The following is a 17,492-nucleotide window of genomic DNA, read 5'->3' as shown; positions in this document are numbered from 1 at the left end:
TTTTTTGTTTGATTGATTGATTTGTTTTGTTTTGTTTAATTTTTTTTTAATCACAGCATAATCTCTCTGTTCAGCATGGCATCTCAAATGTGAGCCATAGAGAGAAGCCCTTCTTCAGCAAAACACATGAGGCAGCTGAGGAGGTGATTTCTGCCCTACAGACAAGGAACTGATCTCAGCCCATGAACAACTTGCAGACTTTCATGTGTTGAAATGTCTCGACCCTGAATATCCTACAGCCTGCTGAAGACGACACTCACTTCTTCACTTAGCCTCTCTATACAAATGCTCTGTCAGCTGACAATCAACCAAACTGACAAAAGTGGAATAGGGGTAAAACCCTCTGGGAAGTGGAAGGTTTTGAAAGTATGAATGGCTGGAGGGCACGTCTGCATTTCCAGCAGAGGAGGTTCTCCTGCTAGACATCCTCCCTGAACTTCCACTTACAAAAAGGGACAAACTTGACCAGAATAGTTAATGAGCTAGTAACTAGAGTTGATCCCTGGAGATGGTGGAAGAGGGGATTTTGCCTGATTCAGACCACGCAGTCGAACACCCAACATACACACAAGTTTCAACTGTAAAGCCATTTAGTATTCTCGGCTCTCTTGATGTCTGCAAGTTCCTACATAGAATTAAAAAGTTGTCTGAAAAAAGGGACGTTACGGCCCACCTTCCACACATCCGTGTCTGTGGCTGCAGGAGAGCCTTAGTCTAGTCTGGGTTTTTATCTGGCACAAAGAGCCTGTTTGATACTCATGACAGCACAGCTGGGTACAACACAGAAGCTTCACATACCATGCTCTTTAAAGGCATAAATAGCTAGAAAAGGGATGGCCTACCCATAACTTGTGTCTTGAAACACTCCCAAATTTCAATAAGAATGTCTTGCAAGGGGGAGTAGGAAGAGACAATGTGGTGCATGCGACATCTCATCAGGGTGAGTTTACATACAAGAAGTGGTAACTGGTGACTGCAATTGGACTGACACATGAACAGACCACTTTCCCTGTATTCTACTTTGAAGGGTGACTCCGATTAATGAACAAAATACAAAAAATGTTTTTTGATAAGTGAATACTAGCGATCCTACAATGGAGACAGCTCAGATACAGGTTATGGTGTTCTGATTGCTAACTCTAATATAAGGGATTTTTAGGCAGAAATTAAGAGAGTTACTTCTTGAAGGCAAATGTGGGGTTTTTTCCTTCCTAGAAAACAAGAGAGAAACTCAGAAGTTCCAGGCATGTGAGTTATCTTGTGGCAGTCTGGTTTGATGATGAAAACAGTCTTATTTTGCCCATGGGACCTGGAGAAAAGGCTCTTACAAGTGAAAGTGTCATTTTATGCAAGGAGAGACAGATGATCAGAGCAGAGTACATGAGCTGGGACAATCACAGACAGCCACCCTTGGTGGCTTTCAGCCTGAATGCAGAGCCAGAACAGAAGGAGAAACAGAGATCTTAGTTGCCTGCTGACCTTCTCCCACAGCATTTTGTGGGCATGGAGTTCAATGCTTGCTTCTTGGGAGGAAAATGAGTTCAAAAAGAAGCTGTGGCAGAAATAGCACTGTGAAGGTAAGTGTTGTGTTACATCAATAGCTGTTTCCACTCAGCTTCCCAACCCAAGGCTGGAAACAAAATGGGCATGAAGCAAAGTAAAAGTAGGAAGTTATTCCTACTGAAATCCATAATCCTTTAGTACAGGAGCAACCATCTGCTGGCAGAAAAGCGTCCAGTGTGTGTCAATAATGGCATCCCTGCTGCAGAGTCAGGTTCTGCTGGGACTGCAAAGGAGATGTGTTCTGTGGAAGGGAAACAACTGCTCTGACACCATGGTTCCTATGCTGGTAAAGAAAGCAATCCTCCCACACTGCTTGCCCACAGCTGTTGGGGGATTAATGTTTGCAAACTGCTTTGTGTTTATTCACTTACTCAAACTTCTGAGATTTATAAGGTGCCAATCACAAACATAAGCTATTTGAACATGGAAAGCTTTGCAGGAATTACTACTACTGTAAGAGGATTGCAGTACATTTTTTAAGTAAAGGAATAAGCAAGCACATTTTCTATTTAGACTTGTATTAGCATATGATAGAACACTGCCCTTTGCAAAATCTCTGGTGTGAAGAGCTTGTACAACATACAGCTGTCTAGTACCTCAAATGCCATCCTTCAAACAGGGTTTTTTTCTTGTTTTCTGCTGTACTAAAACAAAGGGGCATGCACTGAATGTCACATAATGACATCTTCTGTGCCATTACTACTTTAAATAGCATCAGCGAAATAAAGTAACTTCTCTTTATAATTCAGGAATACCAAATTTGTCCTCACAGAATCAGAGAAGCATTTAGGTTGGAAAAGACCTTCAAGATCATTGAGTCCAACTGGTAACCTAACACTGACAAGTCCACCTCTACACCATGTCCCTAAGCACAACTTGTACAAGTGTTTAAATACTCCAGGGATGGTAACTCCACCACTTCCTTGGGCAGCCTGTTCCAATACCTGACAACCCTTTAGGTGAAAACTTATTTCCTAATATCCAATATAAACCTTCCCTGGTGCAACTTGAGGCCATTTCTTCTTGTCCTATCAATTGTGACTTGAGAGAAGAGACCAATCCCCTCCATGCTACACCCTCCTTTCAGGCAGTTGTAGACAGTGATAAGGTCTCCCCTCAGCCTCCTGTTCTCCAGGCTGAACAGCCCCAGTTCCCTCAGCTGCTCCTCATCACACTTGTGCTCCAGACCCCTCATCAACTTCATCGCTCTTCTCTGAACTTGATCCAGCACCTCAATGTCTTTCTTGTAGTGAGGGGCCCAAAACCGAACACAGGATTTGAAGTGCAGCTCCACTGAAAATGGTGGAGTTACAACATGGTTTGATCCAGTGCGACACCAATTAAAAGGCTGAGTATCAACAGAACCAGTGCAATCCCCATATCACAGTGAGTTTCTGCAGTGGGCATTACCTGCTGACTGCATCAAACTGACTAAAGTTTACATGTGTTAAAGGACATACATAGTGTGTTTTTCCTTTCTGTTCTCATACGTCACCCTGAACCCATTAGCTAATGCGTTTACCCAAGTATAGCAAGCCCACTCATTCTTGTTTATCTCTGGAAAATGATGCTTAACTTTGTCATCTGCTCATTTTCATCTAGAAAACCTACGAACAGAAAAATAATGGTAAACATTAAAAATAAACAAACAAGAAGTAAAACAGAAAGCTGTCCAGAAACAGAGTTGTAAAACAAGCTATTTATCAATTTAGTAGTGATTTGCACGCACAATATCTGATTATTTGGCTTCTTGTTGTCTCTGTCTTTCATGGTGTGACTATTAACACCAGTGTGTACCTATGGCCATTCCCGATTACCCAAACATTAATCACAACACAAATTACTGGAAGTTAAAAGTCCACAACTTCATTAACAACTAACAAGACAGAAGATGAGTACTAAACCATATTTCATAATACTCTACTCCATCATTTTGAGATGAAAGACGAAAATCTTGCCAGAAGTACCTTGCTGAACTGCAGAAGAATATACAGCCCCATAGGGAAAGATATTTCAAGTGATTTTTTAGAACTTAAGCAGAAAAGCTGGCCAAGTTCAATCCATAACACTGCTACTGAGACAGGCTTTCACTGCCTTGTCCCTTTTATGTGGGGAAACGATAGTCTCAGCCCCAAAGGCCTCTGCTCACACCAGTACTCCAGCAGGGTCACAGTACCATGGGATGAAAGCAGGGCCACAGAGGACAGGGATGAAGATACCAACCCCTTTCTGAAGGGAAATACTGGACAGAAATGGCAAGCATCAGCTTTTAGTGGTATGACACTTCCCATGGGTGCTAAAAGCCCTGCTTGCCATTGGTGGGAAAGTGAGATGTAGATGCTTGGCTCACCCTCGCTCTCTGTTCTAGCAGAGATTTACATACAATACTGGTTTACATGACATGAACACCTGTTTCAATCAGTGCCCTGAATGATTTATTTCCTTGTGCTGATCAGGAATAAGCTTGATTATTCTTCTGAAGTGAGAGAGTGATTTTGGATAAACCTGATTTAGAGTTACACATGGCATCTGACAACATAGGGCAACATAGCTTGAAGCAATGGAATACACATGCAGATCTATCTATCTATCTATCTATCTATCTATCTATCTAAAAAAATATGCAGGTATGTATGTATGCATTTATATATACAGACACACATATATTATGTTTCAGTGATCCAATTTAAATACAGGACTTATTCAGTCAACATAATCCAAGAGGTATAATTCTCCTTGTCTAGTTCTTTGCCTTCATGTTGTTAACAATGTCTTGGAAATCTCAAACATATAGAAATTAATAGAAATGACAGAGCAAAGAGATAGCAGGAATCTCATGAGGTCATCTAATTTATCCCTGCGCAAAGAAAGGATGGATGCAATTTATCCCCAAACACAGGCCTATCCTTTGATTGTGACCTTGCACAACCTCCTTGGATAACACGCTCCAATTCCTCACTTTTCTTACAACTAAAACCCTTGTCCTGACTTTTTGCTGAGACTGAATTAAAATAATAAAAGACAAGGGGAGAAAAAAGAACAAAGGTTGATTTCCTTCCTCAGAGCTACTTGTCTGATATCTGAAGACTGTTATACTTTATCATCTCAGTTCTCTTTTTCCTGGCACCCCCACTCAACTGTTTTAATATATCCTTGTAGCACATGTTTTCCAGACCTGTGATCTTCCCCGTAAATCTCCAGGTAACCCACATTTTCCTGGGAGTGCTGCACCCAAAGCTTGACACAGCCTTTCAGGTCAGGATAAGCCAGCACCAAGTAAACAGAAAGAACTACCTCTGTTTTCCATCATTGCTCTTGTTTACCCATCTCATTAAAGTATTTGCCTTTTCACACCAGTATGAAAGTATAAATACACATTCAGCCTGTGATTCACTACAGTACAGCTGCTTCCTCTGCACTTCTGCTGCCCAGTCAGCCGTTATTACCCAGACAATACTGCTGCACCTGGTTATTCTTATCCAAACACACAATTTCACATTTATCTTGATGACTTGCATTGTATTTTTCCATACCACTTTTCCAACTGTTAAATCCCACAACTGGGGCTTTGACACTATCCCAGGTACTTGCAGCCCCATTTTGCTTTCTAACAGCTAGTAACACAGACCTTATGCCTACTTATCCAAACAGGAATGAAAATAAGAGCAGTGCTGCACCCAGTACTTTTCTTAACTTATTCCTCAAGTTTAACGGTCATTACAAACTCATCTGATAACATTTTTGCATAGACTACATTTCTCTAGCTTGCTTATAAAAATATGCAGTACAATGTCAAAGACTTCACTAAACCTAAGCCATATCTCCCATAGTATTTTTTTTCTATATGGCCTCTTCACATGTTACAGAAGGAAATGAGACTGGTTTGATGACTTCTGCTTGCTGAACACAGAGTAGCTCTTAGTCATCTTTATACATATATATACTTATTATTTTAATGCAAGTTGGGTGACTGAGTTCCCCTGACTACCTATCTGCTGCTTTAAAAATATGGCAACGGGGTCATATAGCCTGACTACTTACAGCATTAGGTCTCCTGGGTGCCTAGGCATGGGAAGCAAAATAAGCAATACGAAGTAGGGCTTGTTTAGGCAGAAACATAAACTTTCCACCATATCCCCAAACACCTTGTTTGTTTGCCTCCAAACACTAAGTAAGTCTAAATTCCATAGAGCCTGACTATTATTTTTTATTTGGCAATTTTTCAGCAGCCCAATGCGCTGTATCTCTGCATTTCTAGAAGTGCTTCTGCCTTTATTAATAAGGCAAATGCCAACTTTCTCCTGAACAACTCCCTTGGTGAACTTGGATCTGTAAATGTCCTCAGTCCTGACCATCCCACTGGGGAATGTAGGGCATTGCCTTCTCACTCTTCTTATGGAATAGAAGTCTATCAGTAAGGACAGCTTTCCAGGAAGAAATATGAGGTTATATTGCCACAGACTATTACTTTTCATTGAATAAACCCTGGGGAGCAGAGCTCAGAACCCAACACTCACTAGGCTACAGAGCAATGCTCTCTCATGGTGTTTTTTTTTTTCCTCTGTCTGATTCCTGAGTCCTTTCCAAAACAGCTTCAGTGACAGTGGAAAAGACCCCTCTTCAACCCTAACCCCGTACTTATGCAATGCTGATTCGAATAGCTGCAGAAAAAGGAATTAATAATTCAGGTCTTCCATATCCTGCATTAGTGCACTAACCCCTGGATGATTTTAAAAGTCAGTGAGATAAGACGTGGGTAAAGATATAGGAAGCTCCATGTATGTTTTAAAGAGAACGACCCATCTTCTGGAATGTATCTTGCAATACTTATTTTACAAAAACTCAGACAATATCCAGAATTGTCATCTAGCTAGTGCTGGCATCATTGCCAAAGTTATCTACCTGTTAGCTGTTGGATTTTAGTACATCTTACATATTATTATTATTATTGTTATTGTTATTATTATTTTTAAAATTTCAATCCTTGTTTTCTACTTTTTCAGATCCTGAATGCCTCAACATTTTCTAGATCCATTTTAAGGGATCTGCCCGACATAAACAAACATGCAAAGTAGACGTTTGCTGCATATTGGCTTTGCCAACAAATGCCAAAATCAATATCTGCTTCAGCATTTCTGTTATTTTGTTACTTGCCACTACACATGATTCAGAGAAATGCTCTTTAATCAGGTTGTGACTGTCTTGCACTTCTCTCTGACAGTTCTGCCATCTCACCTGGCAGCACTGTGCCCTGCCCCATGCCCAGCTGCGTGTGCAACAGGCTCAGTTGCCCTAATTCCTTCAAGAGCAAAGCCCACCATTGATAGGGTTGAAGCCTGTATTCATCACTTCCGTGCAGGTTCTTGAAAGCTGGTGAGCAACTGAAAATCCTACTGGCGTGTTTTTTTTCTGTGCTGGTCCCAGCAGCACTTTGATGTCACTTTCTACAAATAAGTGATAAACCCCGGAGAAATACCTATGGTTCCTCAGTTGTCATTTCTGATCGATATTTCTTTTTTATGGTCTTGATGGTTTCTTCATTGTTCTCATTGACACAAGGAGAGGGCAGGAAGTAAAAGAAGATACACTATAATTGCTTCACCACCCTCCTGGAGGTAGGTACACTCCAGACTGGACTGAATGAAACCTGAAGGTGAAGTTATATTACCATTCTTCCCTAGAAAAGACATTTCTTACTTCCTGTGCACCTGCCTTATTATTACACGTGGTAATGAGCAAAGGTTTTGTGGGCTGAGTCCCTTCTGCTGCAGCTCTTTCACTTTGAAGAGTTGAATAATTAGTTCCCCACACCAAGAACCAGACTGATTGGAGACTTGATTGATTTAAACTCTCCACAGTAAACACAAATGCACTAATTGGATGACTACAGAATCCTTATCATAAATCTTAGTCCAAATGATACTTAGCTCAATACAACTCTTCAAAAAACAGAACCAAATTCAACCACAATTGACCTGTATAACCTGGCTTTATTAACTTACCTATGGGAGAGCCTCAAGTCTTATCCTGGCTCCCTGAATTAGGCTTTTAACACCCATTTTTCCCCTCACACCCACATCTGTAACTCTTGGAATCCTGTGCACAAAAGTGAGAAAATAGCTTTGAAAGAAGTAGCATTCTGCTCATTATTTTTCTAGGCTGCATTACTTGATGCTATTAAATCTGCAATCAGATATGGGAGAGTATTTCCCAAAACTACACTTTCTACAAAATCTCATCTGCCCTTAATCTGTCTCCTTTTAATTACATGCAGTTTGGGAAGAACTGGGAGTCAGAGAGGGCACTGGTGTGGGCTTGCTGTCTGTCTGCACTGCTCTACCAGATCATGGTGAGGTTGTTATGCTTCTGTCTGTACCCACAATGCAGGTCTCTGGTTACTCCCAGAGGGGCCCTGGGGTGCCCATGCTGCACAGCATTCAGGGAATATCTCCAGAACTCCATCCTTGGAGATATCCAGAAGCCATCTGGACACAGCCCTAGGCAAACTGCTGTAGGTGGCCCTGGTTGAGTAGGGTGGTTGGAAGATATGACATTCCAACCTCAACCACTGTGTGACAGTGTGAACCCTGTAGCATGACACCTCTGTATCCACAAGGCCAGGAGACATGTTTCTAGCAAGGCCGTCCAAAATGCTTCACTGCTGACTCGTCACCATGTGCAACCCTGTGGTCCTCACCTTCAGCCCACAGCGAGGGCCCTTCCTGGCTCTTTTGCTATTTGTACATGCCACAGCAATGGGACAGGGGAACACAGGGTCATCCCTGCTGGGAAGCAGGTCATGAACTGCGACAAATACAAGGCAAGGACAAAATGACATCAAAGAATAGGGCAGCTGGCAAAGGAAGACTGCCCAGCTGGGAAAGTGAGTGGGTGCAGGCCTTTGCTTTTTGAGGTGCAACTGCTGTTCATGGAAGAATCAGATCGGTCTGAATTGTGTCTCTGAGAAACTCCTAGATTCGGCTGGCCACACCATAACCTGGGCACCACAAGGCTCCTTCCAGGCTCCTCCTGTGCAATGAACTTGTATGGGCCCTGGGACTGGAGAAGGGGCACAAGAGTGAGGGACAGCTGAAGACAGAGCAGGGACATCTGTACACTGCAGGAACTCTTCGCAACCAAATAAAGGCCACTCCTGACCATTTTTTGTCTGCCTACATGCCTGTGTTTTCCTGCACATTGGGTGCATGCAATACAAGTGCTGGCTCCAAGACAGCCTTGTCCATCTATACAGGTCGGTTGTGCAGGGAATGGGGGAGGATCTGCATGACAGGGTACCAGCCATGGCTTTCTCCACAGGAAAATGCAGAGGCTGCAGGACAGCAGTGGCAGGCAGGACAGGCCTGGCAGACAAGGTCGTTCCCACTTTGAGCAAAAATTAGAACCCTGCATTCATCACAAAAGAAAATCAATAGGTCAGTGAAATCACTAAAGTCACCACAAATGTGGATGGTGTGGAACTTCTGATCCCCAATGGTGATGAAGAGGACTGCAGAAGGACAGATGACACACTGCTCATATTTAGTACAGGGAGTGCTTCTGCCTTGACTATACTACACCATCAATCATCATGGAAACAGGCCTGAGCGTGGAGGTCATTCACAATGCAAAAACAGCTGCAAGTGAGGCAGGATTTACCCATCACTTAAAGCACTGCTGGGCTTGGACCACGTTCTCATTCATTCCTGTTAAAGCCATTTTCTTCTGCTGAATACCATGAAGAAGAATCACATCTCTCCTTCAGTGTGTCCAGCTAGTACAGCTAGTTTCTAAGCATGTATCCAAATTACAAATATATTACACAACAATTTATGTTCCAGTCCTGAAATTTCCTAGGATATTAGGAGTTCAGGATATTCAAGAGATATCAAAGGCATAAGGCAGATATGACACTATTTTCGTGCTAGCTGGAAATTGTCTTAATTATCCACCACGGTCTGACCACAATCTTTTCAGTTTTACGTTAAATTACGTTTAGTTGCAGACCACAAATTGACTTCTCTCAAGTTTTATCTCAATGGCTTCAACATGGATACTCCTATCCTTACAGAACACAGCTCTTCAAAGCCCAAAGCAGAAGAACGGGCAAATTCTAAGACTGATTGCAAGTTTTTTCCTGGATGTTAAAAATTGACTCATAGGATGATTACTGGTACCACTGAAGTTTTCAGGATAATGTTCTACAAAACCTTATTGGAATATCATAGCCCATCAGGAATATCAATAATACATTTTTCTCTGTGATGGGAACATTACATTACCTGAACTCATTCATTATGCAGAAATAGGGAACTGGTGATGTTAGTATGGTCTAATAGAACAGTAATTAATATAAAATCCAGCTTTAGAGACCAGATTTACTTTCATATGATACAATGTCTTGTTTGATTTTCAGGATTAATCATTAAGGAAGTACATAGCCCCTTCTCATGCACCCTCCCTTTGATTTATCTAGTTTCAGAAGGAAGATGTAGCAATTAGCTCATGGGTTGTCATTTTTATTTTCTTTTTTTTTTTGTTGTTGTTGTGTTGTTTTTCATTGCTAACCATCTTATTATGTAAAGTCGGCACTAGCAAGAACTTTTATTGACAACTTTTTATTCTAACTCTGTCTCCTCTCTATCCTTGAATGTCATCTCCCCTATGAGAAAAGTGGTAATTAAGACAACAGTGAAAAACAACAACACTGCATCTTCAGAATTTTCAGTAGTTCACTACCAGTAATTGGTTTTTCACTGCAGGACAGTATCATAATTTTAATTGTGATTTTTTCAACCAGGGCATATAATGCAGCTCTTCAGAAATACATTAATGAATGCTTGCCGCTTCTTTACTGATTCCTGTATATTTACATTATCAGCCTTAGTAACAACTGAGACTTCCAGCATGCACTGTACTTCAGAAAAAAAGATTTTAAGATGAAGTATTTTTTCATTCAATGAAAGGTATGCTTTGTATGTGAAGCTACTCAGGCCACGGTTTTTAAAAACATCTCCAAAACCACAGGAAGAAAGAATAAACTATGAGACATATATTCCAGCTGAAATGAATGAACAAAAAAGAATCTGATATTTTGTAGGTTTTACCACTGTGTTATGTAAAAAAACCCCTTTAAATATTTATAACTGGGCCCAGATTTCAAGGCTATGATCCTCATGTAATAAAGTATTACACTTTAAAAGAATGCACAGTTAAATAACCAGAACAATTATAATGTACATTCAGTGTACAACAATAGTTTTATGCTAAGGTAACCAGCTGGAACAAATGAGAGCTATAGCAGTATAAAATTCTAGAAAAGCTGTGATCAAACAGGTATAGGTCCCTATGGCATGTAACTATATTATTAATATTTGCATAAATAGAGGTATGAGTATTCAAAATCATGGCTCAAGAAAAGAGGTGAGACCACTGGAGAAAGGAAGTTTTAATTTACGCCCAAAAGTATCATTTACCCCTAAACACAGCTATCGCTGATCAAGACAATAAAAGATTACATGCTTTTGTGGCTCCTGCAATGCTTTTCTGTTTGTAACACCATTATGTCAAGTTCAGCCACAGGCATTTTGGTGTAAAGAAACAGAAGAGAAAAAAATGGGGAGGGTGCAGAAGCAAAAGGAGGAAAGAATGAGGAAAGGGAGCAACAGAAAAATTAAATGGTATTGCAATTCCACCAATGCACAGAGTTTCCCTGAACATTAATTATTGTTCGCAGCGTTACTCACCAACATCAGGATCTGTGGCTTGGACTCTTGTTAACAAAGCTTTAGTGGCTGTATTCTCATAGACACACGCGGTGTAGTGATCAGATGAGAACACTGGTGGATTATCATTAACATCTTCTAAGATAAGATGGATTTCTGACTGGCAAAACCTGCCACCACCATCTGTGGCTCGGGCAACCAGGTTGTACACAGGGATTTTCTCTCGGTCGAGGGGGGCCAAGGATTTCAGCTCACCTGAAATTAAGTAAAAGTATCAGCTATCATTACCGCTGTAGTAACATCAGTAATTCTAGACAGTCTATCTCAAAACCATGTGTTTCACAGAAATAAGAAGGAGAAAAAACAAAAAATTCAGCCTTACTTGTTCCAATGAATGGATTAAAAATCACAGCAGTGTCACTTCTCACTCATCTTTATCCAATAAAGTGAGCTGCCACCATGAGGGTGCGGAGGGCAAGCCACTCACAGTGGCCTTAACAACCCACAACTTCACCCTTATGAACACCACCTTGTTTTTCCAAGTCTGCTTTTCTGTTGCTTTCAAGATTTACAAATGATGATAGTAGCCATAATGCTACCATTCAAAAATAGCATCAACATCCCTCTCTTTTCTTCCCACAAAGCAGCTCTGAATTCCTGTAGATACCTCTGGCACCTAGTTTGAAACAAGCTTCATATTTTCATACAGAGATGGGTATCACAATAATATTTAAAGCAACAAAAAGCCAGCTTATTCAAACTGTGAAAGCTTCACCCATGATCCATCTTCCACTGCACAGATGAACAACTGCCTAACATTGACACAAACAGCCACTACTAGTCAGAAGATAAGTTTTGGGATAATTCTGTAAAGGGTATAATTTACAGTTAAATGCAAAATCTATTACTGAAGAGGGCAATACTTCCCCTTCCACACACTGCATCGACCTCCAAATGCCTCTTATTTCATCAGTAATGCTACGGCAATATTGGGCACTGCCTCCTGCCAGTCAACTGGAGGACGCATTGCACAGGGAAGGACTTCGTAGTTTATCGTTAGGGAAACCAAACTCCTAAGAATAACATAGGGGTGGGATTTTTACTATTGGGATAATTATTTTATTTAGCTTTACTTTCAATAACCATAAAAATCTGGATCTTAGCAGAGATCAATATATTTTTCCAGATCAACTGCCAAACGTACAAGACCTTTGTAGCATTTCACTGTGTCCACAAATTAATTACCGATATTCTTTCTCTCCCAAAATTTGTGCATAAAAGGAATGCATTTTTACAGGGTCTAAATACTGATATATCTAGAGTAAGGTAGAAGTGAAGACTGAAGGTGAAGGATGACCACGTTGGCATCTTCCTCTCTTCTGTGCCAAAAAGACTCCAGGACAGGCACATGAAGGACAGAGAGGTGATTTGAGACAGTCAACTTCACCAAGTGCAAGTCCTGCCTGATGAACATACTGGTCTTCTATGATGCAGTGTCTAAATCAGTGCACAAGGGAAGAGATATAGATATCATCTGTCTGGAATTCTGCAAGGCCTTTGACACAGTCCCATACAATTTCCTTCCCTCTAAGTTGCAGAAATATTGATTTGATGGGTGGACTGTTCAGTGTATGAGGAACTGGTTGGATGGTCACAACCAGAGAGTAGTGGTCAATGGCTCAAAGTCTGGATGGACATTGGTGATGAGTGGTGTCCCTCAGGGGTCCGTATTGGAACCAGTACTATTTAATATCATCAGTGGAATAGACAGTGGGATCAAGTGCATCCTCAGTAAGTTTGTGTACAACACCAACCTGAGTGGTGCAGTTTACACACCTGAAGGACAGGATGCCATCCAGAGGGACCCAGACAAGTTCTAGAAGTGGGCTCCTGTGAACCTCATGAGGTTCAACAAGGCCAAGTGCAAGGTCCTGCACCTGGGTCAGGGCAACCCCTGGCATCAATACAGGCTGGGGGATGAAGGGATTGAGAGCAGCCCTGCCAAGAAGGACTTGTTCAGCTTGGAGAAGAGAAAGCTCTAGGGATACCTTATTGTGGCCTTTCAGTACTTAAAAGAAAGAATATATATATATATATATATATATATGTATATCAGAAAGATGGGGACAAACATTTTTGCAGGGCCTGTTGCAATAGGACAAGGGGTAATGGTTTCAAACTAAAAGAGGGGAGATTTAGACTAGATATAAGGATGAAATTTTTTATACTGGCCCAGGTTGCCCAGAGAGGTGGTGGATGCCCCATCCCTGGAGACACTGAAGGCCAGGCTGGACAGGGCTCTGAGCAACCTGATCTGGGTGAAGATGTCCCTGCTCATGGCAGGGGGTTGGACTGGATGAGCTTTGAAGGTCCCTTCCAACCCAAACTATTTTATGATTTTAGGATTCTGTGACACATCTGTCACCTAACTTGAGGACTGTCAGGGAAACAAAGGGATGAGTATAACAATCAACCTGGCCAACAAAGACGTCCCTCTTTCTGCCTCCTACCACCACCACCACTTCAGATGTGGTCATCCATGCCTGCCGTAACTGCAACAACTGGCTGACAACCAAGTGTAACCTAACTCTAGTTAAGGAATCTAGCACCCACTGGTGTCGAGGGAATAAGAAAGCTATTTAGAAATATTGTCACCTTACCATTTTCAGGATCTAAGAAAAATTTGTTGTTCCCAGCACCAAAGAGAGAATAGCGAATTTCACCATTGGACCCGATGTCAGCATCTTTAGCACTGATTTTAAGAATGACTTTGTTTGATGGAATGTCTTCAGGAAACAGTGCTGTGTATGCAACCTAGAGACAAAAAGAGAAATGTAAGCTATAGTGTATCAGTATCTTACACAGAACCTTTTTTTAAACTCTCTGTAGTGTGTCTTTCTACATAGGAACCTGTTTTCCTTCAGCTAGCACATTCCTAGAAATTCAAATCACTGCTACATTTTAAGGTGTCACAAAAACAATGCCCAATTATGACTCTTAATAGGTCCCGTCTTAGGTGTTAAACGCGCTCTCATTTTCTATCTTCTGTTAGTTTCATCAACATCCATGAAATGGAAACTTTGATGAGCGTGCTAACGAGGATAACTGTTTTTATCACCTCATCCAGCAGTGTTTGAGGGAGATACAGACTGCAATTCCCCAGGGTGGTGCTTGCAATGATAGTGGTCTATCAGTGATAATGTAATGATGGGAATTATGCAAGTACATACATACAGACACGTATACAAAAGATTCTGTGCACGAGTACCATTAAGGAACTCTGGGTTTTATTGTATCATTTCTTTCACACAGACCTTTCTATTGCAGTAATATCAGTTTCCCACATTAGCCACCCAGCTAGTGCTGTGAAAACCACAGTCAGGCCACACTGAATGCACGCCTGACAACAACAGAGCAAGCTGCTTTCATCTGACTTTTCGAGAGGGTCTCTTACCTGCCAGGTTCAGGAAGACTGAAGTTAAACTACATTGAAGGCATTTCTATGTTGGTTCGTGAAGGGAAAGCACATTTTTTTCTGCAGGGGAGGATTGCCTGCCCAGTGCTACCTGACAATGCTTCATATTTTCTAAAGACAACTAAGGCCACCATGGACAAGACTCCTTTGCTACCTTTACTAGACCACTATCCTTCCATCTTGGTTTCACAGGACTGTTTTCTTCTGCTCCTCTCACAGATCACTCCAGATTCTTTAACTAAGACCTTGAAGATGAAAATGAGCATCACCTGTGAAATCTGTCAACAGCAGGGACACCCATAGGGAAACCATCACTTTAACACAACAGTCAATTGCTGTTGGTGTTGCTAACTCACCTGTTCACAAACTGGATTATTATCATTAACATCGGTGACGGTCACTTCCACAGCAGCTTGGGTTACAAAGAGGCCATCAGTGGCGGTGATGTTCAGGTAATAAACGTCTTGCTCTTCCCGATCTAGAGGCCTTTTAACATAAACCTTCCACTCATTCTGCACCAGTCCCAGAGCAAACTTGCCTTTGGGATTCCCTCCTGCAAGGAGACAAGCAACACACCACGGGCTGGGGCATCCCTTCAGAGCTCCCATCGCGGTTAAACACACAGACACATTGCAGAGGACCCAAACCAAGCAGCCGTCATTTGTTTTACTGTGATCAGAGCTTCCAAACACTCAGACTCAGGAAATCTGTTACAAGATTACACTCCCTGTGTTTATTGTCCCCCGAATGCCTTGTGTGAACCTGAACCAATAACTGCCACTGGAAACAAAATCCATTTAGCAGAGCTGAAGATGATCTCTTGTTTAGTTCCCCGTAAGGGCAATCAAATTCAAACTGTGAACAATCAATAGTCCTCTCAGGCTGGTACAATTGTCTTTCCACTTAGTCTCGGGAGAGGATGTAATACACCGTAGCTCTTGTTACCAAGACAATTTCATTAGCTGTTGATTATGCAATCAAGGACTGGAAGTGGGTTCTATTAAGGAATCCTCTAATGAAAGCTTTATCATACAGCTGCGCTGCTCTTCTGCTCATTAAAATTCTAGTTTTGAAAAAAGTTTACATGACACAGGAAGACACATTAGTATTAAATAGTCCTAACAAGAGGTCATTTGAGGAGCAGCTGAAAGATAAGCAGTATAATTAGATCAAATGTATCTGAGAGTGAGAGCTGGCAAAAGGAGCGCAGGAGACCAAGCAGAACAGCTTTTTATCTTGCTGCAGCACTGACACTGAACCGGGCAGGGTTGCTCTTCCACATCATTACATTGACTGGTGGCAAAAGCAGGTTGGGAGAGGGAAAGATTTGATTCACACTGTCCTCAGGAAACTGTCCTACAGAAAGTGAGTGAGGACATGGAAAAACGCATCACGCTGGTCCCCTGGGTGAACTTTAATTCCAGCTAACTCAATATTAGCTTTCTCCACCATATTAAGCCTTCTCCTGTGCTCTCCCATGCAGAAATGCAATCTGAGAACTATTTTCCACGTTTCTCATGCATAAAAGTGGCATAAAGGTATTAAAGGAATGTTTATTCTTTCTTGTAACAGGCTGAAGAATGTCAAGCATGCTGGTCTACTTCTGCTTACAACTTATTCAGGGTCTTAAGATGTGTCATGGGATCCAGTACTTGTGTTGAATGATTGAGTAATAAGTATTTAAAAAATAAAAATCCAAAGCTGAATTTATTTGAGCTGCCTCTGCTGTCAAGCGATTAGGTGTCACTGTTGTTGCTTCTGGTGTCACAATTCTGTCAGTTCCCAGGGATCTTCTTAGCAAAAAAAAAACAAGGCAGAGAAGATCTGAACTTGAAACTGAGCTTAAAACCAAGAAAAAAAAAAGTGTAAAGCACATTTCATACCTCCTTTCTACATCAAAAACCAGAAAAGAGGTCACAGGCTGTAATGTATGCCTTCTTCATGAGCTACCAGTGACAAGATAGACTGGTTTCTATTTAATATGAAAACTAAGTCAGTTGAGACAGGCTGGGTAAATCTTTCTTGTTAGGCATCACCATTTGTGATAGCTGTAACTGTGTCAAAAAAGCATGTTGTAATGAATAAGATTTCCAGAAAATTAGCCAGATTTGCATTATAATTATAAACGGTCCTCTAATCACATAGAGCACAAAACTGACATATCAAACACAGATATTTTTTGTTGCTAGAAAATCACCTTTTTCGATCACAAAACCAAGTAGATCTCAGTTTTCCTCCTGATTTCTACGACAGTCTGCAATAATCATCAGAGGACTCTGTTAAACCTTGTTTAATCAGTGGTGTGATATAAACACACATTTCTCCCAAATAGGGTTACACAGTATGTCGATGTGCACTACAGGCCAGATCTGAATACAATTCAAGGCAACAAGAACCTCTCTATTGACTTGAGTCTTAATGTGACTTCAAAGGTAGACCCCTGCTAATTGCCATTAAATTTTCTCTACTCAGTTCAAAACCTGCATACAAAAGCTTCACTCTCCTTTATAAAAGGCTGTAATCTTGTCATAGTGAGTTTAATGTTGTAAACCATTAATAAAAAAAGGTCTCCAATATTCTTATTTAGCTTAGTGATATCAATCAGTGCTTTCCTGCATATTAGTCCTTTTGTAAAAGGAAATTATTAACTGTCCCAACCAACTATGAAGCTATACACTCAAGGTATGGGTATCCTATTGCTAAGAAAAGAGGAAAGGTAAAATCTAATTAAA

At 41.1% G+C, this 17,492-nt stretch overlaps 1 protein-coding gene across 14 annotated transcripts in view; it reads right to left on the bottom strand.

The window, feature by feature from the left end:
• FAT3 (FAT atypical cadherin 3) overlaps positions 1–17,492 on the bottom strand; it is a 419,159-nt gene that overhangs the window by 54,217 nt on the left and 347,450 nt on the right. For all 14 annotated transcript variants that reach the window (XR_011737022.1, XM_071803302.1, XM_065832545.2 and 11 more), the window contains 3 exons: positions 15,117–15,313; positions 13,946–14,099; positions 11,307–11,540 (listed from right to left, as the gene is read on the bottom strand). Coding sequence is in view for 13 of the 14 variants with exons in the window: in XM_071803302.1 (XP_071659403.1) it covers positions 11,307–11,540; positions 13,946–14,099; positions 15,117–15,313 (585 nt within the window). In the remaining variant the exon portion in view is untranslated. The remainder of the gene's footprint in view (positions 1–11,306; positions 11,541–13,945; positions 14,100–15,116; positions 15,314–17,492) is intronic.

Source organism: Patagioenas fasciata, chromosome 1 (genome assembly GCF_037038585.1).
Source record: "Patagioenas fasciata isolate bPatFas1 chromosome 1, bPatFas1.hap1, whole genome shotgun sequence".
NCBI classification, from domain to species: domain Eukaryota; kingdom Metazoa; phylum Chordata; class Aves; order Columbiformes; family Columbidae; genus Patagioenas; species Patagioenas fasciata.
The sequence above is the reverse complement of the archived record's forward strand: the minus strand, read 5'-3'. Positions and strand labels throughout refer to the sequence as shown.